The sequence below is a fragment of the Bos javanicus genome, chromosome 2 (genome assembly GCF_032452875.1).
Source record: "Bos javanicus breed banteng chromosome 2, ARS-OSU_banteng_1.0, whole genome shotgun sequence".
Classification (NCBI taxonomy): domain Eukaryota; kingdom Metazoa; phylum Chordata; class Mammalia; order Artiodactyla; family Bovidae; genus Bos; species Bos javanicus.
Genome location: NC_083869.1, coordinates 85,446,731 through 85,472,907, shown reverse-complemented (window position 1 = coordinate 85,472,907; position 26,177 = coordinate 85,446,731). Strand labels below are relative to the sequence as shown.

The following is a 26,177-nucleotide window of genomic DNA, read 5'->3' as shown; positions in this document are numbered from 1 at the left end:
ATTAAGCATATATTTGAGCTTGAACTTCCTCACCTAGTAGGGAGAAAAAGGTAGAATATTAGTAAAGATGGCACTTTATCATAGGAAAAAATTTAGAAATTTATGTCTAAGATTTAATTTTTATTCATATTGTTTTAGCATCCCTATCAAATAAATACCTACCATTTAAAAAGGAACAGGAATGGTGCAAAGAAAATACATTGTGATTCTAGTCTACTAACTTTTTATTTTGCTGAATAGTAAAGGGAACCGAATTGTAATTAAAATCTACTCCCATTCTTCCATGGGCATATGGATGGAATTATGAGGAAGCAAACCATTGTTGCACTTCATTATGATTGTGAAAGGATTTTGATGATTAGCTACTTTAAATGTAATGATTTTAGAAAAATAATGCTTGTTATTCTAACAAGAGGATGCAATTTACTGTGTGGCATATGCACTTGAAAACTGTCCTTCAATGAGAAAATAAGATAGAAGAAAAACAAGTATATTAATGAAGGCTTCCCTTGACTACTTTTCACACTCAGCCCCAAGAGTAACATACACTAAAAAGAGAATAATTATTAATACGAAGTATCTATTTCAGTATGGGACAGTATTGCATACAAACTATTTTTTAAGCCTTACTTTATTCATCTATAAATTGCATATATGGATCTCTAACTCAAATAAAATTTTAGAGAAAACATCAAGTACATATTCTCATGTAAGCACAAAATGAGATAATGTTTAAGGGCAGGGGAAAAAAAGAGCACTGTTAGTGATACTGTAATATAATAAGAATTATTCAACTTTGTGAAAGAAGCAAAATTTCTGATTTGGAGAATATTTCATAATTACAAGCTTTCCGGTCTTAACAACTCTGATTAAGAAATGAAGACAAAAAGAGTTTTCACTGAAATATGTTGATATTTGGGTCTTTGGGTTAATTGTATAATCTTCATTTATATTTCATTATAATGTTTTCTTTTTCTTTCAGAAGTCTGGTGGTTTTTAAACTACAGATGAAGCTTCTCATTAGAAAAATTCAGTCTTGATCATGGCTAAGTTTTTGTGTGTGTTTCCCTCTCCACTTTTATCAGTCTGTTATGATTTTATTCTGTATTTCCAGATTTACATGTAAATAGTTTGAGCTTTGGGACATATGTGACTTATGTGCATGGTTTTTTCCCCACTCAATAATCATAGATATCAATATAGCACTGCATATATTTGCAAGGGTTACAAAAACACCATAAAGTCAAAGGAAATTCCTTTCAGCTGTGTTCTATGTTTCTTTTTTATCATCAGTGTTTTTATTTGAAAGGGACATTGATCATTTTTACTTTAGTTAATTATCTGTAACAGGAATTTGGGTTTAAAATGTATCTTTTTCCTACAAAGAATATACATTTCTATTAAAAGACCCCACAGTCTTAGTTTCATGTCAAGAGAGAGTAAGTAATGAATATCCACAATTAAGTTGAAATGGAAGACAAAGAAACATGGGATTTTAGGAGTTGCTCAGGCCTCTGGGAGATGTTCTCTGCCATGATGTTCAGAGGTGGCTATATTGTGCTATAGCAGATATCCTGGTTTAGTCTCTTAAGTCATGTCTGACTTGCAACCCCATGGACTGTAGCCTGCCAGGCTTCTTTGTCCATGTGATTCTCCAAGCAAGAGTACTGGAGTCGGTTGCCATTTCCTTCTCCAGGGGATCTTCCCAACCCAGGGATCAAACCCAGATCTCCTAAATTGCAGGTAGATTCTTTACCAACTGAGCTACAAGGGAAACCCCACAGCAGATATCTTAGGAACCTACAACCATAGGAAGAGAGGGTAGATACAGGCAGATTTCCCTTCTTTCATAACCAGTGCTCTTCTTCCACCAGCCCTCCCCAACTCAGGCTGAATTGGTCTGATTCTCATATTCTTATTTGTAACAGCTACTTTTCTTTATGAAGGGCTGTATCATTTTCTCTGATTTCTGCAAAAACAAAAACAAAAACCATACATCGTGCCAGAAGCAAACATTGTAATCCTAATGACACTAGTCTGTACATCCCAAAGTAGTTTTATGTGGCTTTTTTGGTGGATGATTGAATATGAATAATAAAATATGCAAGAACAGGTTATATATCTGGTTCAGTATGTTCTATGTAAGTAGTCATATACGTGTCTGTTTTCCCTGGAGAGTTGTGAGATATTTGTGAGCCAAGATCATATCTAAGCCTTTTTTTATTTCTCCAGCACCTACTACAATGCCTTGCATGTAGCAAGCACTCAAAAAATACTTGTTGAATTCAACTAAATGTGTGATATTTTGCTATTAGTCACACAGTAATGGAAGCTGCTTCTAGTTAATGCCAAGATTTTTTGTTTAACCATTTAAAGGATGTAAATAATTATTGATATTATTCCTCATAAAAATAGAGCCTATTCAGATAAATGATAGAGTGGTGGGGATCCTTCACCACTGTCTAGTTCCACTCAAATACCAAAGGGACTGGCTTTCCCTTTTCCTTTCACCACTCCTGCTCTGGTTGTCAAGACCTCCAAAAAAGGAATGCTTTATCAGTTTCAAGGTCTTTGAAAAGGAAGAGCATCCACAGGGGACTTTCAGCTGTGAGCTTGCAAAGTCTCAGAGAAGCAGCATGCATCCTTCTGCTGAAAAATTCCCCACAACTGGCAGGTAGCTGTCGATGGGAGGCCTACACTCCACTAGACTAGAGTTTCTCAACAGTGATGGGATTGTCATTTGGGGAAGGACAAGTCTTCATGGTGACCATTTAGCACACCTGGTCCCCAGACAATATATAGTGGCATACTAGTGATTCCCCTCCCCCATTATTTTGACAACAAAAACCTCCCTAGTTTTGTTTCTAGAAGGTCACTGGGGAAGTGATTTTGTTCACTGATTTTGTCATCAGCAGAAGACTAGTGTTTCCTGCAATGAAAATACTAAGTGTTCTGCAGGTGATCTAGGCTTCCAAGGGGTCTGTAGTCCTTCTTTCTTAGGTCCTTGACAGCCTCTCAACACTGACTCTGCTCCTTTTTGATGAGCATCCCATTCCCTGTCCCCAGGACATGGCCTGTTGGCCCCTGTCCCAGGTCTAGTGTGGTCAAGAACTATTAAGGGTGCAAGATTTTGTCCAATTTGCAAGCTACACAGTAGCTGCTACAATTTCACAAATCTTGGTGGACCCTGAGATCCCTGGATCTGAGGCAACAGATTTTGTTATTCATGGCTCAGGAGGCAGCTTGAGTTTTACATTCGCATTGGTTCCCCTTGTCCCTAAAGTATCATGGAGGCCATGGCGGGGTGGGTCCAGGTGTTTAGTGGGCATGAGTTGATTTGTGCCACAGCCAAGGAACCCCAAACTTAGGAAATCCTCACTCTTTTAAGGGGGCTACATGCCCAAACATTCCCAACCTTTGTCCCAGAGGGAAACATCTTTATTATACTGGTCAGGAAACAAATCTGTCCTCTGCCCCAGAGGGAGACAATATTTCTGTCTTTCAAGGCTATTTGTTCTCCAGACATCCTTGAAAAGATAGCCCAGAGTGAAAGCAGGGACAAGCTTTTGCAGAAAAGACAACCGTGGAAAAACTGCCTCCCTAAAAGCGTTATACCCCATCTTGACTCCTCTACTTGAGAAAGGGGAGTCGCGACCTCCCTGTGTACTCTTCATGCTCTGGTCATGGTATAAATCCAGTGTTATCCTTTCCTCAGATATTTCATTTTGATTCTCAGAAATGAGTCAGAAAGTCTGAAAAGTTTCTTCTTGCTATTTTCATTACTGCTGTAACAATTCCACTTCATCTCAAGGTAAAGTGGATGCCTCTGACTCACCAGTGGACACATTACTTACAAGGAAGTAGAGAAAGGAAAAGCAGAAAGATTACAATTTCAAGACATGTTGCTATAATACATTCTGACCTATAAAATAAGGGTCATCAAGGTGTTCCATAGCAGAAAAACTGTCACCCCCTTGCTCCCTGTCCAGTTCTCCACAACGTGAATCTATATCTTCACAATTGTTACTCCCATATTCCAGGCATCCAATAACAAAATAAAATTCCATGGACAGAGGAGCCTGGCAGGCTACAATCCATGGGGTCACAAAGTGCTAGACACAACTGAGTGACTGAGCACACAGGCCATCTGGGTCTCGGGAGAACATTCTCGTTACCAGGTGACCAGTTCTTCTCCCGTTGATTTCCTTCTTTTCCCTAGGAGACTTAGGACTAGAGACTCTTGACTTCCTCTCAAGTGCAGTTTCCTGGATGCCTGGAGAAACTCAGGGGGGAATTTACCTGTTAGGAATTTCTGTGAGTTACCTTGCTAGCTTCCCATATTTTATACCCAGATAGGGCCCTGGGGATCCTTTATCATGAGAAAGGAATGACTTCTAGCTGTGAGATATTTTTCTCTCATCTGGGAGTTCCCCTCTTGCTGGTCCTGGTCCTCATTCTGCCATCAAACTGTGGCTTTTCTGCATCTGGATTGTCATAAAGAGGCACTAGTGGCCAAGTCAGGTGTTAGGCTCCCTGTAACTTGTCCCTACCCTCAGCTTCATATTGAGCTGCATTCCATACTTCTACTCCCTTGCCCATTCCAAAGGCACTTTCAGTTCCATCCAGTTGAGTTCATCAATGTGATTTAAGCACAGATTACTAGCCTAGAGAGGAAAGTTCATTAAGATGTATCAGGTAGTGCTGTTCTCAAGATGTTGACAGCAAGTGTCTCTAGAATAGGACACTAGAGAAAGTTATAATTCAGTGTAAAATATAAAGCATAGGAGTGTGTAGGTTGACGTAGAGTTCCACTGAGGAGAGGCAGTTGTTTAGTCCCTAAGTCGTGTCCGACTCTTTGTGACCCCATGGATTGCAGTGCACCAGGATCCTCTGTCCATGGGATTTCCCAGCCAATAATACTGGAGTGGGCTGGCATTTCCTTCTCCAGCAGATCTTCCCGACCCAGGGCTTAAATTGGCAGGCATATTCTTTACGCTGAGCCACCAGGGAAGCCTCAGGGAGAGACAGTGTATTAATTCCAAGTATGGGATTTGGAGTCAGATAGACCAGGCTTCAAATCCTGGCTCTGCTACTAATTAAAAGACGCTTGCTTCTTGGTAGAAAAGCTATGACAAATCTAGACAGGGTATTAAAAAGCAAAGACATCACTTTGCTGACAAAGGTCCATATAGTCAAAGCTATGGTTTTTCCAGTAGTCATGTATGGATGTGAGAGTTGGACTAAAAAGAAAGCTGAGCACTGAAGAATTGATGCTTTTGAACTGTGGTGTTTGAGAAGACAATGAGAATCTCTTGAACTGCGAGGAGATCAAACCAGTGAATCATAAAAGGAAATCAGTCCTGAGTATTCATTGGAAGGACTGATGCTGAAGCTGATACTTTGGCCACCTGATGCGAAGAACCGACTCATTAAAAAAGACCCTGATGCTGGGAAAGATTGAGGGGAGGAGGGAGAGGGGGCGACAGAGGATGAGATGGCTGGATGGTATCAGCGACTCTATGGACATGAGTTTGAGCAAACTCAGGAGATAGTGAAGGACAGGGAACTCTGGCGTGCTGCAGTCCATGGGGTCACAAAGAGTTGGACACGAATGAACCACTGAACAACCAAAGATCAAATTAAAAAACAAATATTTTTGAGGGAAATATTGTAGACAAAGGAACATTTTCTTCAAGCACATTCCCCAACTCCTTAACAAGCTTAAACCAGAGGCTTGAGCCCAGTTGCAAGCTTCGAGTCCTGGAAGCTGGGAGGGTCCAGATCAGATCCCGCCTGCTCCCGCGCTCATACCCACGCCTCCCGGAAGAAGCCTGGATTAGAGGCTCCTGCGGAACCTGAGCGCGGCGGCTTCGGCGCAGGCCGAGCCAGTTTCCCAGAAGGACTTTGGGTCCTTGCTTTTAGCGGCTCGGTGCAGGGTTAGCGTCTGGGAGCCTCTGCTCTTCCGTTTCTCTGTCGTTCCTGAGACTGCGTAGCAGAACCCCGCAAGCATGTCGGGGTTCAGCCCGGAGCTCATCGACTATCTGGAAGGGAAGATTTCCTTTGAGGAGTTCGAAAGGAGAAGAGAGGAGAGAAAAACCCGCGAGAAGAAAGTGAGGAGATGATAGGCCTGGATGCTCTCACTGTCTTGTCGCCTTAATACACTTAAGAGATGTGAAGGACCCGACTAAATTCACCCTTATGGGGCGGGCCGCGTACCTCTAGCAGTTTCTCCCCCCCCCCCTTTTTTTTTTTTTACCGAAACTCCGGTTCTCACATTACCCCTGTGCTAACCTCCTCTTTAAAACATTTCACTCACCAGAAAGCTTTTGTCTCGGTGGGAACCACTTCTTTCTCTTTTTACTGTTGTCAAATAGTACTTTTTTTTTTTTTTTTGCTTGAGAGTAGCTTAACGCTGGTAGATTAAATGGGGTGGAGATGGAGGTGGGGTGTGGGCAGTAGAGTTCAAAACAGTAGAGTCAGTTTGTATCTGGTTCAAGTCCTAGCTTTGCCGCTGTTATTTTTGTGACTTTGAATGCGCAACTCACCTCTCTTCTTGAGGCCTCAGTGTCCATTTCCCGACGGAGCGGTTTCAGCTCCCATTTTTGAGGAGTCTCCCAATGGTGTGATGTAACCCTCCACAGGATTATCTTTTTTTTTTTTTTTTTTGTCTGATAACAAAAACTTCTCTGGTAAATGAGGAAATACATGACTTTTTCATGTCTCTTCACTTGATGTTGGAGGGAAAATAAAAGTAATTGCACCTTTTGAGGTTAGCTGTTGGATTCTTTCCTAAATCGTGCAACCAATAGTGCCCCATCTCTTTTCATTTAAAAAGCAAGGCTGAAAAAAGAAAGACTGCAATGTGTAGATTAATGAAATTATCAAGGTTTTTAAAATTATTTTTTACGAATGACTGATTCAGACTGAAGAATGAGACCCAAGTACAATGAGATGCTTTGACAATATTCAAATTTAGATTTCACATACTGTGTATGTGTTCAGAGCTCAAGTTTTATAGAAATAGAAAATGAGGCAGATGTTCTCTTCTCAGCTGGAAAGAGCTAAACGTGCATTGGATTTTGGAGTCATTAATTAATTTTCAATCCCAGAGTCTTCAGGAAAAAGGAAAGTCATCAGTTGAAGAAAATCCAAATGACTCTGAAGTTCCATCATCATCAGGAATAAACTCTACCAAATCTCAGGGCAAAGATGCCAATGAAGGTATGTTAAGATCACTGCCTGCATTAAATGTTAAGGGTATCTAATAATTTAGTGAAAGTGTTATTGTTATTTTTTTTAATTGCTGTGGTATTCTGTTGTTGATACCTGGCTTTTTAGGAACATAGTACTTGGTATATAATTAGGTGCTCAATATGTATTTGTTGAATTGTTGATTATGGTGCTGGTTAGTGGGCTATGTTTGTGAAGAAGGGTTTCAAATCTGCATCAGTGTTGGGGAGCCTTTTGGGGTCACGGTTTTTTAAATTGACCCTCTCATGTGGTTGCTAATTATTCTAGGCTATACTCCCCCAAATTGTAATGAATTATAATTCTATACAAAGGGCTTCCAAATCGCTTCTTTAATTATGAGAGGTAAGATAGAAATGTCAGAGTGGAAGCCAGTTGGCTGTCCACATGGGACCTTACACACAGCATAGATATCTTGGTGTGTTACCTCATTCCAGGATTCAGTCCTCAGCTCCGCATGACCAGATACTAAATTTGGTTACTGCACCCAGACCAATTAAACTTATGAGAGCCTAAGTGATGAATTAGTAAGCAAATTACTAATTTCTGGTGATTGATCAGAATACTAATGATAGTTTGTGATATCCAGTCATTCATATCAAGTAATCTGGGGTGTGGAACTATCAATTAGAATTTAACTTTGGGCATAGGGTCTAATTGAGAACTAAATTAAACTTTCTTGCCTTACTGGGTAGAAATGGAGGCTGTGCAGGAGACCTAGGTTCTATCCCTGGGTCGGGAAGATCCCCTGGAGAAGGGAATGGCTACCCACTCCTGTATTCTTGCCTGGAGAATTCCATGGACAGAGGAGCCTGGCGGGCCATAGTCCATGGAGTCACAAAGAGTTGGACACGACTGAGCAACTATCATTTTCACGTATAAGGTCTAATTGAGACCTAAGCTAAACTTTCTGGCCCTAGGGGGTAGAAATGGAGGCTGATTGTTTTTCTTCCAAACAAGTAAGACTTTACACAGAGAAAACACTAGTCGGGTAAACAGAAAATGAACAAGTTTTGTCTGTCTCCTTGGACCAAGTAGGGAAGAAAGGGCAAAGAGGAGAGAAAATTAGGATTATAGATTCTTTGCTAGGCAAGTGGAGTGAAAAAGCAGGCTGAAGGTGTTCTAAAATCTGTGAGTCCTTCCTTATCTGCTCAGAGTAAGAGCTGCTCTTCCATCATAACGTTGTCTTTGAGGTGCAGCTGTTAGTAGCAGGCACCATGGGGTGCTTGCCAGTTTTCCGCCAGTGAAAGTGAGAGTCAGTCGCTAAGACATGTCCGACTCTTTGTGACCCCGGGGACTGTAGCCCACCAGGCTCTTCTGTCCATGGGATTCTCCAGGCCAAAATACTAAGAGGTGGCCGGAAAAGGTGGTTACTTGAATCACTGCTTTCTGCTTACCATGAGTAGTCAGGCATACTAGACTCAGCTCAAATAATACAGTCACTTTAAGATATTAAGCTCCCAGTTTCCTAGGAACGTATTTCGTATACTGACCTTGTGTTCAGGAACCTTGCTAAATTCATAAATTCTGACAGGTTTTGTGCATAGATTCTTTTGGATATTCTATGTATCATCATGTAATCTGTGAATGACAATTTTATTTCTCTGTTAATCTTTATGCCTTTATTTTTCTTCCCTTATTACATTGACTCCAGTAAAATCTTGAAAGGAATGGTGATAGTAGGCATACTTGTCTTATTGCCAGTGTCTTTGGATAATTAGCCATTAACTGTGTTTGTGGTGCCAAGGTCCAGCCCCGGCTGATCCAGGGTATTCGAAGGAGAGATGGCCTAGGCGACTATTCAAATATTAATTAGAGATATAAAGAGTAATAGAATGAGGATAGCTCAGTAGGAAAATTCAATGGAGAAAAGAGGCTGAGTAGCTTGGTTTACGTGGAAAATCAATATAACCCGTGACACCAGGTTAGCTCTGACCACGGAGGCCACAGGCACCCTCTCGAATAGCGGAAAGTGCCCCACCTTAGACACCTTCTCGAGTGGGTCTTAGAAGCCCAGGCAAATAAATGGTCACAGAGGATATCCGTGCTCCAGATGGAGACTTCAGCCAGAATGTGAAAAGAATGACATGGGGAGACCAAGGGTTGGTGAGCAAGGCCCATAGCTTTATTTTCAACAGGGGCTTTTATACCCTAAGTTACACATAGAGGATAATAGGGGATGCAAAGTCAGCAGTTTTTGATCCTTATCAAAAACCAGGGTTTCTTTCCTGCAAATTTATCGTATACAAATGGTTTAGGTGATTTACATGATCTTCTGGCCAGAAGGCCTATTAACATTTTATGGCTCCCGACAAAGACTTATCAACCGTAAGACTTATTTTCTCTAAGAGTAGTTATTTTAAGGTTTGGCGCCATCTTCCGAAGATAAAATTGCATTCCTATAGGGCGGATGTGTAATGGGTTTACAACAAAGGAAAGCATTTATTACCTTAAGGGTCTAAAGTTACTAACACCAAGGCCACTACTTATTTTTTCTATATACCAACTATATTAATTAATACACATTTAAGGGTACAATTCAGGGGATGTGAAAACCTGGCAGCAAGCATTGGCTCATCAATGAAATCTTTTACTGGTTTTATTCTGACCGTTTCTAACTCTCTGAGAGGCTCTAAGCTATTTGAATATCTTAAGCTTCCTGTGCCTCTCGAGGCTGGGAGACTGTAAACAATCGTATGCATAGCTGTAGGAGTCCGGGTAAACTTGTCAGGCGAGTTAGAGAGCCATCTGAGGGGTTTGGATTTAAACACTCCTAATTGCCCAGGAACTTTATTAATTGGAGCTGTAAGTTAACTCTTTGTCAGAGAGAGCGAGATGGTGGTAGGGGACAGCCCCCAGTAAAGTCAGAGGTGAGAGCACAAAGCAATAAAGTAGGCAGACTCTGGTTTTTTGGGGGTAGATGCTCGAGAATATCCGGGGGGACTCCCGAGGCTCGATCCCGCCTTTGCGTATGCCGAGCCTCCTTCCTCATGACCTTTGTCACGAGTGGAATGTCTCTCGCCGGCTCCCGTCATGTGGAACCTTTTTTGTAGGTATTTTTTTTATCAAGTTAAAGGTATTCTCTTACATTTCTGTTGACTAAAAATTTTTATTAGGAATAGGTGTCGGATTTTATCAAATGCTTCTCTGGGGGAGTTCGCTGGCAGTTAAGTGGTTAGAATTCAGTGCTTTCACTGCCAAGGCCTGAGTTTCATCCCTGGTTGGGGAACTAAGATCCTGCAAGCCATGCAGCATGGCCAAAAAAGCTTCTCTGTATCAAGATGATTGTATGACTTTTCACTTTTTTTGTGTTACTGTAATAAATTTTATTGATTTGTTTTACAACTTTATTTTGGGTGTTTAGAATTCTTGAAGATGATCATTATGATGTCATAGTAATTATTACTATAATATTTGTTCCTCAAAACATGTGGGTTTTTTTTCATTCTCCCTTAAATATACTGACTGTCTTATTTGTCTAGCATCTTTGGGATTTGAGGTTATTTTACATAAGTGAATAAGCTTTAGGATTTTTTAATAAATATATTTATGTACATTTATTTTAACTGTTTTGTTGTAGCTTTTCTAAAATATGCCACATCTCTGCTTTAACAACAAATTGGCTTCTAAACTTTTCTTTATTCAAGATAATCATTATAAACTTAGAGAAATCATTTTACTGTAGTGATCTCCTCAGATACAGAGGAAATATGTTATTTTGTTCCTGAAATAAAAATGCTGTTTTAATAATAAGTGTTTATTAAGCTCTTACTGTATGCTGGGCATTTTTCTCAGTATATATATTTGAAGACTCCGAGTAACCCTGTAAGGCAGACGTTCAGATCAGATCAGATCAGATCAGTCACTCAGTCGTGTCCGACTCTTTGCGACCCCATGAATCGCCGCACGCCAGGCCTCCCTGTCCATCACCAACTCCTGGAGTTCACTCAGACTCACGTCCATCGAGTCAGTGATGCCATCCAGCCATTGACCCCTTTTACAAATGAGCAAACTCAGGTACAGAGAGCTTCGGTAATTTGCCCAAGGTAAAACAGCTGGCAATAGATAGTGGTAAAGTTTGAAACCAGACAGCTTGACTCTAGAGGCCTCACCTTAAACCCCTGTGCTATATGCCCTGGTTATGTACCACCAGACTTGTTCTTAGGTCTTAGGTTAGTTAGTTCGTAGGTCTGTGTCCTGAAATTCCTTAATTTTTTTTTTCCTCTCTGCTTTTAACTATTATTCTGTGTGTTTCTGATTTCCCACTTAATTTTGCCTGTATGTCTGGATAAGGCCTAAAGGATGAGTCAGCAGTTTCTACAGAGTAAAATACATGGCCTTGTGACAGCTTTCTTTGGATTGTTTTTGGGAATGTTCATTTGTCTTTTACTTTCAAGTTTGGTAATGCTGGGGTAGAAATTTATACCGTTTGTTTTTCTTTCAAGTGCTGAGTATGCTAAAGCTTTTGTTTCCTACCTCAATGTCTTTTTCTTTAGGTGAAACATCAGATGGAGTCAGTAAGTCAGTTCACAAGGTCTTTGCTTCCATGCTTGGAGAGAATGAAGATGAGGAGGAGGAAGAAGAAGAAGAGGAGGAAGAGGAGGAGGAAGAAACGCCTGAGCAACCCACTGCTGGCGATGTGTTTGTATTGGAGATGGTTCTCAATCGTGAAACCAAGAAAATGATGAAAGTAAAGTGTTTCTTGTTTTGGTATTTATAAACAGAATGTAAAAATGTGACACAGAAATGGAAAAAAAAAGTCTTTATACATTTATACTGAAAGAATTCAACTCTAAGAAAGGAAATACTGTGAGATTGCTGTTACTAATCTCTTATGTTTCATTTTTAGAGACTTTTAAATGTTAAACCTTAATTATTACAAATGTCAAATTTTACTATAATTTTGCTGTTAAAAGGTTTATATTGTATCTTGATTTTTCTTTAACCAAATTTATTCTGAATAGATAAATTTGAAAGGAGAATCTTCAGTAGATTGCATCATAAATCTCCTGGCATATAAATCCATTTTGCAACATCCAGTTCTACATTTGGTCTAATTAGTAATTTAGTAATGCCTGACCAGTTTGATTTTTGCTTTGTTTAAATACTTTATTGTACTTTGAACTTGCTACTATAGGAAAGTTTTGTTGGGTTGGGTTTGTTTTCTGTTTGAGTCTAAATGTCATTTTTGTTTTGTAGGAGAAAAGACCTCGGAGTAAACTTCCCAGAGCTCTGAGAGGTCTCATGGGTGAAGCCAACATTCGCTTTGCTCGAGGAGAACGTGAAGAGGCAATATTGATGTGCATGGAAATCATAAGACAAGGTTTTAATGTGGGGATTATTGACAATAGCATGTTAATAGTCTGACTTTTAAAACAAAGGGAGGAGTACTTCACTCTGCTATTTGGAAAATATATTCAGGAGCTTGGAGGTGATTGTAATAACAGTGATATAACTACCCATTAAATAGGAATCATTGCCAAGAAAATGATAATCACGGAGTATGATTCAATGAAATATCATTAATATATATTGAACTCTTAACAGGCTTTTAAAAAAATTTGTTTTTTAGCATTTCATTTTAGGAGTTTTATATGTTTATAATATATCTTTTTAAAATATGGCAAACACATTACTTTAAAGCCACTTTTGAGGAGTATTCTTTTTCTACCATTTTCCAAATCAGACACTGTTAGATTATTTTAATCTACTTTTTGATAAAAGACAATATATACTTATCATCTTTTCATTAAACTGCAAAGCTCAGGCATATTGAAAGATATCTTTAGAAGTCACTTTTTGACTAATCACTTGCATTTATTATTTTGTTTTCCTGGTGTGTTGCCAAGTGATGCCCTGCATAGTGGCTTGAGCAGTCTACTACAGTGAACTTTCAATTTATCTTTTACATATTTTGGCATTTCCTTTCATTTAGTCTAGGGTCCTTTTCAGTATTATCTGTTCCTTTATTAGTTTATAATTGTTTATTTTGACAGTTACCTTTGATTTTAATCCCTCATGTTCTTAGAACCTTAATTCATAAACATTATTTCAGAAATGTGGATTAACTTTTCACTTTGATGATCTGGGTTTAGGTACTAGTTAGATATCTTCTCTCCATTAATCCCATACTCCTCAGTGTGGAAGCTGGATCATGATGATTTAACCCCACTGATGTGGCTGATGCTCACTGGGATGAACTTGCTGAATTAATGAGCCATGTTTAGCCTTATCAAAGGGGACTTTTCATGAGGGGGACGTGGTAGAGAGTAGGGTTTTTCATGAAATTACACTTTGCTTAGAGAAAAGAATAGTTTTTAAATCCTAAAGAGTATATGAAAATACACTAAAGCAAATATACTGTTTGTATAATTCTGTTCAAATTATTTTAAAAAGCATAAATATTAAAGGAACCATAGTTTGAAACATGAAATTAATATTAGCATAAGTGTCTTCCCTCAGCCAATGAAATTTGTTTTTTTGTTCTATGCATTATAGCTCCTTTAGCTTATGAGCCATTTTCCACTCTTGCTATGATATATGAGGACCAAGGTGACATGGAGAAATCATTGCAGTTTGAATTGATCGCTGCACATTTAAATCCCAGTGACACTGAAGAATGGGTTAGATTGGCAGAAATGTCCCTGGAACAAGACAATATTAAGCAGGCTATTTTTTGCTACACAAAAGGTAATAAAAATGTTTTTCTTGCTTTGTTTGATAAAATGTTATATAATAGATTTTATGATCAGTGTACTTACTATTCTGGGGTGCTGTTCATTGAAATACATTTATTCCTTGTATTCTGTTATACCAGAGGTAAGTATTTGGGCTCCCTATATTTTCACATTTATCAGCAAATTTGTTTATATTTTGAGCTAATACAGTAAAACCGTTGTTTGAAGACAAGACCTTCATTTTCCCACCAAGATCAGTGTTGGTTCCAAGCTGTTTCTTGAGAGTTAATATTAGACTTCAGTGACCAAATGGAGGTTAATAGGGAGATTTTAGGCTTCTATTTGGTCAAACCTAGTCTAGCATTCCTGTGAAGGTAGATTTAGTCTGGAATAAACCAATTGGTTCCATTGGCAAATTAGCTTAGAGTGTTTTAATAGATTTTCTGAAAAGATGGGTCACACCCTACCATGAGCCCCCTTTTATAGTAAATCTATAATTTATATTCCTTATTTTCTTTTTAGCACTTAAATATGAACCTACTAATGTCCGTTACCTTTGGGAGCGATCAAGCCTTTATGAACAGATGGGAGATCACAAAATGGCAATGGATGGTTATAGGCGTATTTTAAATCTTTTGTCTCCATCTGATGGAGAACGATTTATGCAGTTGACTAGAGATATGGCAAAGTAAGTTTCAAGTTGAAATATACATAAATGTTCTTATTAATCATCTTGTTTTTGAAATCAAAAGATATATTTGAAATGAATATACTTTTTATTGAGGTTCAGGAAAGTGTTTTGCTTCCTGTATTTTAATATTGTGCTTAAATACAGAGGTTTTTTTTCCCCCAGTACTTTATTTCCAAGTCGATTGTGTGATTGTTTAGAAAAAATTGTATTATATGTTTGATTATCTTTCATGTGCCCAGAAATTTAAAAATGGAACATGTTCTGAAGGATGACTAGATTCCCAGGTTTTTATAAATTATGTACGTATACAGTAATACTAAGTTATTGCAAATGTGCTAGTGAAATATTTATGCTCTGAGATCTACGGTCATTTTATCTTGAGCCTGTACTAGAATGACTTTTTAAGATGAAAACTTTTCTTTAGGTTGGCACATGCTACCAACATTAGTCATTAATTTAGAGTTTAGTAGCATGGGCAGCTGGTGGGGCAGGCATATTTGGATTAATCAGAGTTGGAGTTTTATCAGATGACCTTGATAAAGGGAGAGAAGTGCAGGAGAATTGGGATGCACAAGGGAGTAATTTTAATATTGGATGACAGAGAAGGAGAAAAGTGAGGACCGGAATGGTGCAGCCACAGTAAAAAGTGGCAGGATCAATGTTTTATAGATCCCATTGAGGTAGAAAAGTTATTGGCATTGAGTTACAAAGGGAGTGAGCTAGAATGATACGAGGTAGCTTTGGGAGAGTGAGATGCTTGATGTTATGACACGGTTATACTGACAGTACACATTTTTCTCTGGATCATCTCTGATTATGATTTTAAAGAAGAGTTTTCTCCTCCCAAATTTTAAGAAAATGAGATTCATAGTTAATAGAGGGCCTGTGTAGGAAAATGAGTTTTATGATCTGAATTAGTAAACACTGATCAATTTTTGCCATTAATATTTTAGGAGTTACTATGAAGCCAATGATGTTACTTCAGCTATTAACATAATCGAAGAAGCTCTCTCAAAACACCAGGGCCTAGTCTCCATGGAAGATGTTAACATTGCAGCTGAACTGTACATTTCTAATAAACAATATGACAGAGCTTTGGAGGTAGGAACATTTATGTGTTTCTCTGTTAGGTTTTGAACATGCACTTTTTTTTTGTTTTAGAAATTCTTACAAATTGACAATTCCTCATTTAAGTTATATTATTTATTTTAAACTATACATTTAAAGTTTGTATGGACACACTTAAGTTCTGTAATAATCCTGTATGAAATATAAAATGTAGTTACCATATGATAAAAGCTGTTGCTGTTATCAGAGATGCTAGGTATGCCTGTACTTCAGCATAGCAAGACTCAGCAGCAGACTAATGGTTAGGATTCAGTTCTTAATCTTTTGGGAAAATTAGATTGGTTTGCTATAGAGAAATTATGTATTTTTAGTGAAGCATTAGTTAATATGATATAAAAATGTTAATGTATCACATTGGCTTCTTAAAGAGACATACTATTGCTTTTTATAGTTCATTATATCTTTTAAGGATTATTTGAATTAACTGTACAAATCTTTGCATTGTGAAAAAGTTTTTCATATATACCTATGTATTATTTCCTGCTCCGCCCCCCCGCCCCCCCCAATACTTTTAGGTAATTACAGATTTTTCTGGAATTGTGCTGGAAAAAAGAACTACAGAAGAAGGCACTTCGGAAGAGAATAAAGGTTGTAGTTTCCTCTGCATAGGAGAAAGTGCATAATCCTTTTGTTCATAACGTGGTATTTTGAAATTAGTAGTGTTTTCATAGCAAGTTTTCCCAAGAAGCGTTTTTTCCTAACAGAGATTGCATATCTTTTTCTTGTGAGTATTCACTCACAGGTAATTTTTTTTTTTAACTTGATTTTAGTCCTTTTTTCCCCCCCTCAGTACATCTGTTTGAACTTGGCATTTGTCATTGACACAGGGCCTTGATAGTGTTACATGAAAAAAGAATGAATTATGGAGCAGCTTATCAGAAACCTTTCAAACTAAAGCAATTTACTTTTTAAAAAGGGCTTAAAATGCTCTTTACTAATTTTTTTCAAACTTATTACAGATTGAAAAAATTCTGTTTCAAACTTAAGCATTCACTTAAAATTCTGCTTTAAACGTAAGCACAGTATTAGATCATCCTTTTCTCAGTCTCTTTTGTAGTGAAGACTAAAAAGAGGCTCTTGGATTCAAGAAGAAAAAGATGTTTCGATGTTTGGCAAAACTATTACAATGTTGTAAAGTTTAAAAATAAAATTTTAAAAAATAAATAAATAAAAATAAAGTGAAAAAAAAAAAGAAAGTTCGTATATCCTTATTTGTCACTTTTGTTGTCTAGTTTTTTGTGGTTTTGATAGAAGGTGTGGGAGTTTATGTAGATTTTTGGCAAGTGGATAAAGTATTAGGAAAATAGGAAGGATAATTGCTAATCAAAAGACAGACCGAAGGAAATTTTAAGAGCCTAGAACCAGAGTTTGCCAAACTTAGAACTGGCTGTAGAATCATTTGCTTTGAGTAAAGTAAATGAGGTCTTACATAGAAGGTACAGTTTGCTTCATTTGCTCCACTTTCCAAGATTATTAGGAACTTTTTGTTTGTTTAATGCACAGGCGGTGACAACGTTATCTGTGCTATACCTGATGGTGTGCCAATAGACATCACAGTGAAGCTGATGGTCTGCCTTGTACATCTCAACATTCTTGAACCACTTAATGTAAGTAGCATTAAGACTTGCACTTGAGATACTTTAGATCAAATCTATAATGTTTTTCTTTAGATATAGGAAATTATAAGTTGACCCTAGATTTCACATTTTTTAATAACCAGAAGTCACAGTAAGCATCATATTATTTTTGTGTGAATGTCTTTTAAAAGCTAAGTGTTTGGAACTGGGCTTATAATGATTTGTTTTTCTTGAGAATAATCCAGAGATCAGAATGTGAGATTGGGCCTTTTAGACAGTTGGCAGTTTCTGACAGTTGTTCTCTTTTGCTGACTTCAGACTATTTTATTAAATAAAAAAATACTCGATATCTACTTTAGGATAAAGTGTTGAATAAAATACTCAAATCCCTGTTCTCATGGATCTTTTGATTTAATGGGATTAGATAATAAATACATAAAACATAGTATGCTAGTTGGTGATAAGTGCTCTGGAGAAAAATCAGAGAAGAATAGGAAATATTGGGGGTGGGAGGAGTCGCACTTTTATTAAATTGGTGAAGAAAAGCCTCCCCTGAAAGTAACATTTGAGTAATGACATGAAGGAAGTGAAAAAGTAGGCCAAGCAGGTAACAGAGGGAATGGCTTTCTGGGGAAACAGCAAACACAGAGGCCCTGCGACACGGGCTTGCTTGACTTGCTTGAGGGAGAGCACAGCAGATCAGTGTTGTCTTAGCTCCTGCAATGCCTGCCTTATAATACATCTTCAGAAGTAATGTGTTGAGTGAGTGAATGATGGCAGTATGAATTCTTTATAATAGAGACACAGGAATGATTTAAGAGATCATGTAAAGCTGTTTTTATTAAGCCTTGCTCCTTTTAGATTCACCTCAGATAACTGGTGTATATGTTAAAAAGAGAAATACAAGTAGACGTGTTTATTTGTAATGAATGCTTGACTTCAGACTGTTACTTTGGGGTCTAGCCTCTATTGACAACACTAGTGGAACAGAACCCTGAAGACATGGGAGACCTCTATCTTGATGTTGCTGAAGCTTTCTTGGATGTTGGTGAATACAATTCTGCACTTCCCCTCCTTAGTGCACTGGTCTGCTCTGAAAGGTACAACCTCGCAGTGGTTTGGCTTCGGCATGCAGGTAATTCTTTTTTGTAGGAAGGGAAAGTTTTAATCACATAAGCAGGCAAGAACTTTCCCAAGATGGTAATAGTTATTATAAAATGTCAATGTCTTAGTGAAAATACTTCTGGTTTCAGGGCAGTTTTTTGAAAGTCAGTATTTTAAATTGTCTTGATTCACCACTAACTGATTTTCCCTCACAAATGCACTGGGGAATGATTCACTTAATGTTACCTGAGTGAAATAAAAGGACTAACATGTCCCTATTAAAACATACTGTAAATACCTATCTTTTACCTGTTTTAACCTTAGGCTCTGGTTTTTAGTAATAGATTTTCAGACTTAGAGTGTAATCTAATTTTTGAAGAGCTTTTAAGGATTTATATTTAATGTTATTTTGAGGGAAAAGTTAATATATTTTCAGTGTTTTTTGAGCAAATCCAATGAAGATTGGATTTTATCTGTCAATTTATTTCACTGCGTCTAAATCCAGAGTAATCTGAAATAAATTGTTTATAGAGTGGGAAAAACAGCTTGAGAAAAACTACTAAATCTCTTACAGGAATGTATGAAAAACAAAAATATTCTAATAGGATTTCCTATTGAATCAACATAAGCGATGCCTTAAAATTTGAATAGTCTCTGTTACAAATATTGTATAATGACCAGTTTTAATATTTAAAATATTTTGAAGTACTATATAGTAGCAGAAAGTTCTATATAAATAGAGGAACATTGATTGATATCTTGAGATGTATCACAGATCAGTATCAGTTCAGTTGCTCAGTAATGTCTGACTCTTTGCGACCCCATGGACTGTAGCATGCCAGGCCTCCCAGTCCATGACCAGCTCCCAGGGTTTACTCAAACTCATGTCCACTGTGTCAATGATGCCATCCTAACCATCTCATCCTCCGTTGTCCCCTTCTCCCCCTGCCTTCAATGTTTCTCGGCATCAGGGTCTTTTCAGTGAGTTCTTCACATCAGGTGGCCAAAGTATTGGAGTTTCAGCTTGAACATCAGTCCTTCCAATGAATATTCGGGACAAATTTCTTTTAGGATGGACTGTTTGTATCTCCTTGCAGTCCAAGGGACACACAAGAGTCTTCTTCAACACCACAATTCAAAAGCATCAATTCCTCAGCACTCAGCTTTCTTTATAGTCCAACTCTCACATCCATATGTGACTACTGGAAAAACCAAAGCCTTGACTACATGGATCTTTGTTGGCAAAGTAATGTCTCTGGTTTATAATATGCTGTCTAAGGTTGGTCATAACTTTTCTTCCAAGAAGTTCAATTCAGTTGCTCAGTTGTGTCTGACTCTTTGCGAACCCATGAACTGCAGCACGCCAGGCCTCCTTGTCCATCACCAGCTCCCAGAGTTTACCCACACCCATCCACTGAGTCGCTGACGCCATCCAACCATCTCATCCTCTGTCATCCCCTTCTCCTCCTGTCCTCAATCTTTCCCAGCATCATGGTCTTTTCAAATGAGTCAGCTCTTCACATCAGGTGGCTGAAGTATTGGAGTTTCAGCTTCAACATCAGTCCTTCCAATGAACAGCCAGAACTCATCTCCTTTAGGATGGACTGGTTGTATCTCCTTGCAGTCCAAGGGACTCTCAAGAGTCTTCTCAAACACCATATTGCAAGGGCATCAACTCTTTGGCGCTCAGCTTTCTTTATAGTCCAACTCTCACATCCATACATGACTACTGGGAAAACCGTAAGCCTTGACTAGACAGACCTTCGTTGGCAAAGTAATGTTTCTGCTTTTTAATATGCTGTCTAGGTTGGTCATAACGTTCCTTCCAAGGAGTAAGCGTCTTTTAATTTCATGGCTGCAATCACCATCTGCAGTGATTTTGGAGCCAAAAAAAAAAAAAAAGTCAGCCGCTGTTTCCACTGTTTCCCCATCTATTTGCCATGAAGTGATGGGACTGGATACCATGATCTTCGTTTTCTGAATGTTGAGCTTTAAGCCAGCTTTTTCACTCTCCTCTTTCACTTTCATCAAGAGGCTCTTTAGTTCTTCTTCACTTTCTGCCATAAGGGTGGTGTCATCTGCATATCTGAGGTTATTGATATTTCTCCTGGCAATCTTGATTCCAGCTTGTGCTTCTTCCAGCCCAGAGTTTCTCATGACGTAGTCTGCATAGAAGTTAAATAAGCAGCCTTATTGTACAATATACAGCCTTGATGTATTCCTTTTCCTATTTGGAACCAGTCTGTTATTCTATGTCCAGTTCTAACTGTCACTTCCTGAGCTGCATACAGGTTTCTCAAGAGGCAGGTCATGTGGTCTGGTATTCCCAATCTCTTGAAAAATTCTCCACAGTTTGTTGTGGTCCACACAGTCAAAGGCTTTGGCATAGTCAGTGAAGCAGAAATAGATGTTTTTCTGGAACTCTTGCTTTTTCAATGATCCAGCAGATGTTGGCAGTTTGATCTCTGGTTCCTCTGTCTTTTCTAAAATCAGCTTGAACATCTGGAAGTTCACAGTTCACATACTGTTGAAGCCTGGCTTGGAGAGTCTTGAACATTTCTTTACTAGCATGTGAGATGAGTGCAATTGTGTGGTAGTTTGAGCATTCTTTGGCATTGTGTTTCTTTGGGATTGGAATGAAAGCTGCCCTTTTCCAGTCCTGTGGCCACTGCTGAGTTTCCAAATTTGCTGGCATATTGAGTAACACTTTCACAGCAGCATCTTTTAGGATTTGAAATAGCTCAACTGGAATTCCATTGCCTCCACTAGTTTTGTTCGTAGTGATGCTTAAGGCCCACTTGACCTCACATTCCAGGATGTCTGGCTCTAGGTGAGTGATCACACCATCGTGATTATCTTGGTTGTGAAGATCTTTTTTGTATAGTTCTTCTGTGTATTCTTGCCACCTCTTCTTAATATCTTTTGCTTCTGTTGGTTCCATGCCATTACTGTCCTTTTTTGAGCCCATCTTTGCATGGAATGTTCCCTTAGTATCTCTTAATTTTCTTGAAGAGATCTCTAGTCTTTCCCATTCTGTTGTTTCCCTCCATTTCTTTGCACTGATCACTGAGGAAGGCTTTCTTATCTCTCCTTGCTATTCGTTGGAACTCTGCATTCAAATGGGTATATCTTTCCTTTCCTCCTTTGCTTTTTGCTTCTCTTCTTTTCACAGCCTTTGTAAGGCCTCCTCAGACAGCCATTTTGCTTTTTTGTATTTCTTTTCCATGGGGATGGTCTTGATCCCTGTCTCCTGTACAGTGTCTCAAACCCCTGTCCATAGTTCTTCAGGCACTCTGTCTATCAGATCTAGTCCCTTAAATCTATTTCTCACTTCCACTGTATAATCATAAAGGATTTGATTTAGGTCATACCTGAATGGTCTAGTCATTTTCCCTACTCTCTTCAATTTAAAAAATTGAATTAAGACTTTGGCAATAAGGAGTTCATGATCTGAGCCACAGTCAGCTCCCGGTCTTGTTTTTGCTGTCTGTATAGAGCTTTTCCATCTTTCGCTGCAAAGAATATAATCAGTCTGATTTCAATGTTAACCATCTGGTGATGTCCATGTGTAGAGTCTTCTCTTGTGTTTTTGGAAGAGGGTGTTTTTTATGACCAGTGCATTCTCTTGGCAAAACTCTATTAGCCTTTGCCCTGCTTCATCCTGTACTCCAAGGCCAAATTTGCCTGTTATTCCAGGTGTTTCTTGACTTCCTACTTTTGCATTCCAGTCCCCTATAATGAAAAGGATATCTTTTTGGGGTGTTAGTTCTAGAAGGTCTTGTAGATCTTCATAGAACCATTCAACTTCAGCTTCTTCAGCATTACTGGTTGGGGCATAGACTTGGATTATCGTGATATTGAATGGTTTGCCTTGGAAACGAACAGAGATCATTCTGTCGTTTTTGAGATTGCATCCAAGTACTGCATTTCAGACTCTTTTGTTGACTGTGTTGGCTACTCCATTTCTTCTAAGAGATTCTTGCCCACAGTAATAGATACACTGGTCATCTGAGTTAAATTCACCCATTCCAATCCAGTTTAGTTCGCTGATTTCCTAAAATGTCAACGTTCACTCTTGGCATCTCCTGTTTGACCACTTCCAATTTGCCTTGATTCATGGACCTAACATTCCAGGTTCCTGTGCAATATTGCTCTTTACAGCATCAGACCTTGCTTCTGTCACCAGTTACATCCACAACTGGGTGTTGTTTTTGCTTTGGCTGTGTCTCTTCATTCATTCTAGAGTTATTTCTCCACTGATCTCCAGTAGCGTATTGGCCATCTATCGACCTGGGGAGTTCATCTTTCAGTGTCCTATCTTTTTGCCTTTTCATACTGTTCATGGGGTTCTCAAGGCTAGAATACTGAAGTGGTTTGCCATTCCCTTCTCCAGTGGATCACAGATATGAAATAGCAGACTTAATGGTTAAGATAACACTTTTTTTGGATGACTGAAAAGGAATACAGATGTAAAAGTTTACATACATAAGTTTACATAAAAAGTTACATTATTTGTGGGTTTTTAATTTTAAAAGACATAAACAGGGAATTAAAATTTTTTTGCCTTCTGTATGGTTGTGGTTTTGAAACTGCTCTTGTTACGAGCAGTAGATGTTTTTAAATCCTCTTTAATTATAATCATGATACTGATAAATGCTTTTTCTGTGTTGAACATATGTGGCTTTAGATGAGTAAAACCTCAGTATTGTCTGAAAATCATAAGGAAATTTGGAACTGTAGAGAAGAAACATCATTAGAGGAATTTAATGCTTGTAGCATAATAATGAAGTATCTTTTAAAGTGATAAGTGAAAAATTATGAGAAATTCCATCATGGTGATTCACCCATATTTAGTAGTCTTCCTTCGTTACCAACGTTTAACCTGAAGATAGTGGTGAGGAGCTATTTGAGAAATTTGAGATTTGAGAAAACAGTAGGACGCAAATACTATCTTAGGCGATCAGTGCAGTGAGAAGGAAAGAGGTGAAAGGGCCTGTGTTTGTAAGTGCTGTGGCTGTTTGTGTGGGAAGAAGAAATGCTTACTGGGGATTGATCATCAAATTGTAGGACTTAATGATTGATTGGCATAAAGTATGAGGAGTAGAGCCGAGTAACTTCACCTCTAAGGACTTATTCTGAGGAAGTAATTGAATGAGGTGAGGAGAGGTATTTTATATTGGAGATCACAAAACTCAGGAGCCTGACAAGTAACAGAAGTGAGTGAAGTAGGTAAGTGAGAGGCCCAGGGCAGGCTGGGAACTGAAGAGCCCTGTCTAAAGGGTGCCGCTGCTTCTTGGCATGGCTGATGCAGCATGTGGGAATGAAGGGACTCAACTGTTGCCAAACCCAGATTTTCTGAAAGAATGCAGTAACTTGGATTTCTTAAAAAAATCCTAACTTTTAAAGATGTAGACAGTTTACTGTTTTTTAACAGTACTGTGGCCCAACAAAGCGTATCTGTGGGTTAAATTGGTTTCCCAGTTTGTGATCTCTGACTTATATATATGAAGATGTTTACTGAGGGTTACTTATTAGAGTAAAAATTGAGGAATAACCTAAATGTCAAGCAGTATGGTTAAGTATAAACTGTGGAAAATTCTGAAAGAGATGGGAATACCAGACCACCTGACCGGCCTCCTGAGAAACCTATATGCAGGTCAGGAAGCAACAGTTAGAACTGGACATGGAACAACAGACTGGTTCCAAATAGGAAAAAGAGTACGTCAAGGCTGTATATTGTCACCCTGCTTATTTAACTTATATGCAGAGCACATCATGAGAAACGCTGGGCTGGAAGAAGCACAAGCTGGAATCAAGATTGCTGGGAGAAATATCAATAACCTCAGATATGCAGATGACACCACCCTTATGGCAGAAAGTGAAGAGGAACTAAAAAGCCTCTTGATGAAAGTGAAAGAGGAGAGTGAAAAAGCTGGCTTAAAGCTCAACATTCAGAAAACGAAGATCATGGCATCCGGTCCCATCACTTCATGGGAAATAGATGGGGAAACAGTGTCAGACTTTATTTTTTTGGACTTCAAAATCACTGCAGATGGTGATTGCAGCCATGAAATTAAAAGATACTTACTCCTTGGAAGGAAAGTTATGACCAACCTAGATAGCATATTGAAAAGCAGAGACATTACTTTGCCAACAAAGGTCCGTCTAGTCAAGGCTATGGTTTTTCCAGTGGTCATGTATGGATGTGAGAGTTGGACTGTGAAGAAAGCTGAGTGCCAAAGAGTTGATGCTTTTGAAATATGGTGTTGGAGAAGACTCTTGAGAGTCCCTTGGACTGCAAGGAGATCCAACCAGTCCATTCTAAAGGAGATCAGCCCTGGGTGTTCTTTGGAAGGAGTGATGCTAAAGCTGAAACTCCAGCAAAGAGTTGACTCATTGGAAAAGACTCTGATGCTGGGAGGGATTGGGGGCAGGAGGAAAAGGGGACGACAGAGGATGAGATGGCTGGATGGCATCACTGACTCGATGGATGTGAGTTTGAGTGAACCCCGGGAGTTGGTGATGGACAGGGAGGCCTGGTGTGCTGCAATTCATGGGTTTGCAAAGAGTCAGACACGACTGAGGGACTGAACTGAACTGATGGTTAAGTAAATAATAAATTTAATTGAATATTTTAACCAGTCAGAATGCCACTGAAGGCATGGGGAAATGTTGAAAGCCTAATATAAGTAAATAAAGCAGAACACCAAATTGTATATTTATATACTGATCACATACTTATAGCATAGAGATTGGAAGGGATAGTTGTTTTAAAATACAGAAATATGCATTAATCTCTTTCTTGTTATAATTTTTATATTGGTGTAACATTTCTTTTAAAATGGAGAAATAATTTTGGCCCTCTTACAAGTCTAAATTATTTTAACATTGTTTTAGAATGCTTAAAGGCCTTAGGCTACATGGAGCGTGCTGCCGAAAGCTATAGCAAAGTGGTTGATCTGGCCCCTCTTCATTTGGATGCAAGAATTTCGCTTTCCACCCTTCAGCAGCAGCTGGGTCGTCCCGAGAAAGCTCTGGAAGCCCTGGAACCAATGTATGATCCAGATACATTAGCACAAGATGCCAACGCAGCGCAGCAGGTAGACCATGCAATGTGGAAGTTTTTCTTGGTGGGCTATATTTTAGAATTTTCTTACATTTTAGAGACTTGAAGGATGTTTCTCCAGCTTATATCCAAGTTTAATTTTAGTGTATTATATTCAGTGTTTTTGAAAAATGATTTTGAATCTTAAGTTACAGTAACTTAACATTGTAATTATTAATGTAATTTATAGTTTTTAAAATGTTGGGTTTTAATTATTGTGGGAGATCACAAAGCAGATGTTCTTAAGGTTTAGTTTCTAAGACATAGCTTTTCTATGCAAGCAAAACAACTTGAAACAAAGGAATCTTGTCACTATCCTATGCTTATTTCCTTAGGAACTAAAGTTACTGCTTCAACGTTCTACTCTATTATTTTCACAAGGCAAAATGTATGGTTATGTGGATACCTTGCTTACCATGTTGGCCATGCTTTTAAAGGTAGGTAGTAATCTGTCTTTATATTAGCCTTGTTGACTTTTTAAATGTTTAGAATTTGGTTTAAACATAGGTCATAACTATTTTGTAACTCCCTTTTAAACTTTTTAAAGTTAAAAGTCAGATAAAAGGCAGACAACCTAGAGATTAATGGTATGTAATTGAAATTCTACATGAAAGTATAAACGACTACAGACTGTAAAATAAAGTCTT

General features: G+C 38.4%; 1 protein-coding gene across 2 annotated transcripts in view; it reads left to right on the top strand.

Annotated features, from left to right (window-relative positions):
* The first annotated feature begins 5,841 nt into the window (after positions 1–5,841).
* The window catches only part of GTF3C3 (general transcription factor IIIC subunit 3), a 31,901-nt gene continuing 11,565 nt past the window's right edge, over positions 5,842–26,177 (top strand). The window contains exons 1-12 of one of the 2 annotated variants that reach the window (XR_009741185.1): positions 5,842–6,110; positions 7,110–7,221; positions 11,745–11,938; positions 12,448–12,571; positions 13,747–13,938; positions 14,448–14,613; positions 15,570–15,717; positions 16,260–16,332; positions 17,248–17,351; positions 18,285–18,456; positions 25,323–25,525; positions 25,866–25,971. Coding sequence is in view for 1 of the 2 variants with exons in the window: in XM_061440853.1 (XP_061296837.1) it covers positions 6,009–6,110; positions 7,110–7,221; positions 11,745–11,938; positions 12,448–12,571; positions 13,747–13,938; positions 14,448–14,613; positions 15,570–15,717; positions 16,260–16,332; positions 17,248–17,351; positions 18,285–18,456; positions 25,323–25,525; positions 25,866–25,971 (1,696 nt within the window). In the remaining variant the exon portion in view is untranslated. The remainder of the gene's footprint in view (positions 6,111–7,109; positions 7,222–11,744; positions 11,939–12,447; positions 12,572–13,746; positions 13,939–14,447; positions 14,614–15,569; positions 15,718–16,259; positions 16,333–17,247; positions 17,352–18,284; positions 18,457–25,322; positions 25,526–25,865; positions 25,972–26,177) is intronic. The other variant, XM_061440853.1, reaches the window with a different exon arrangement.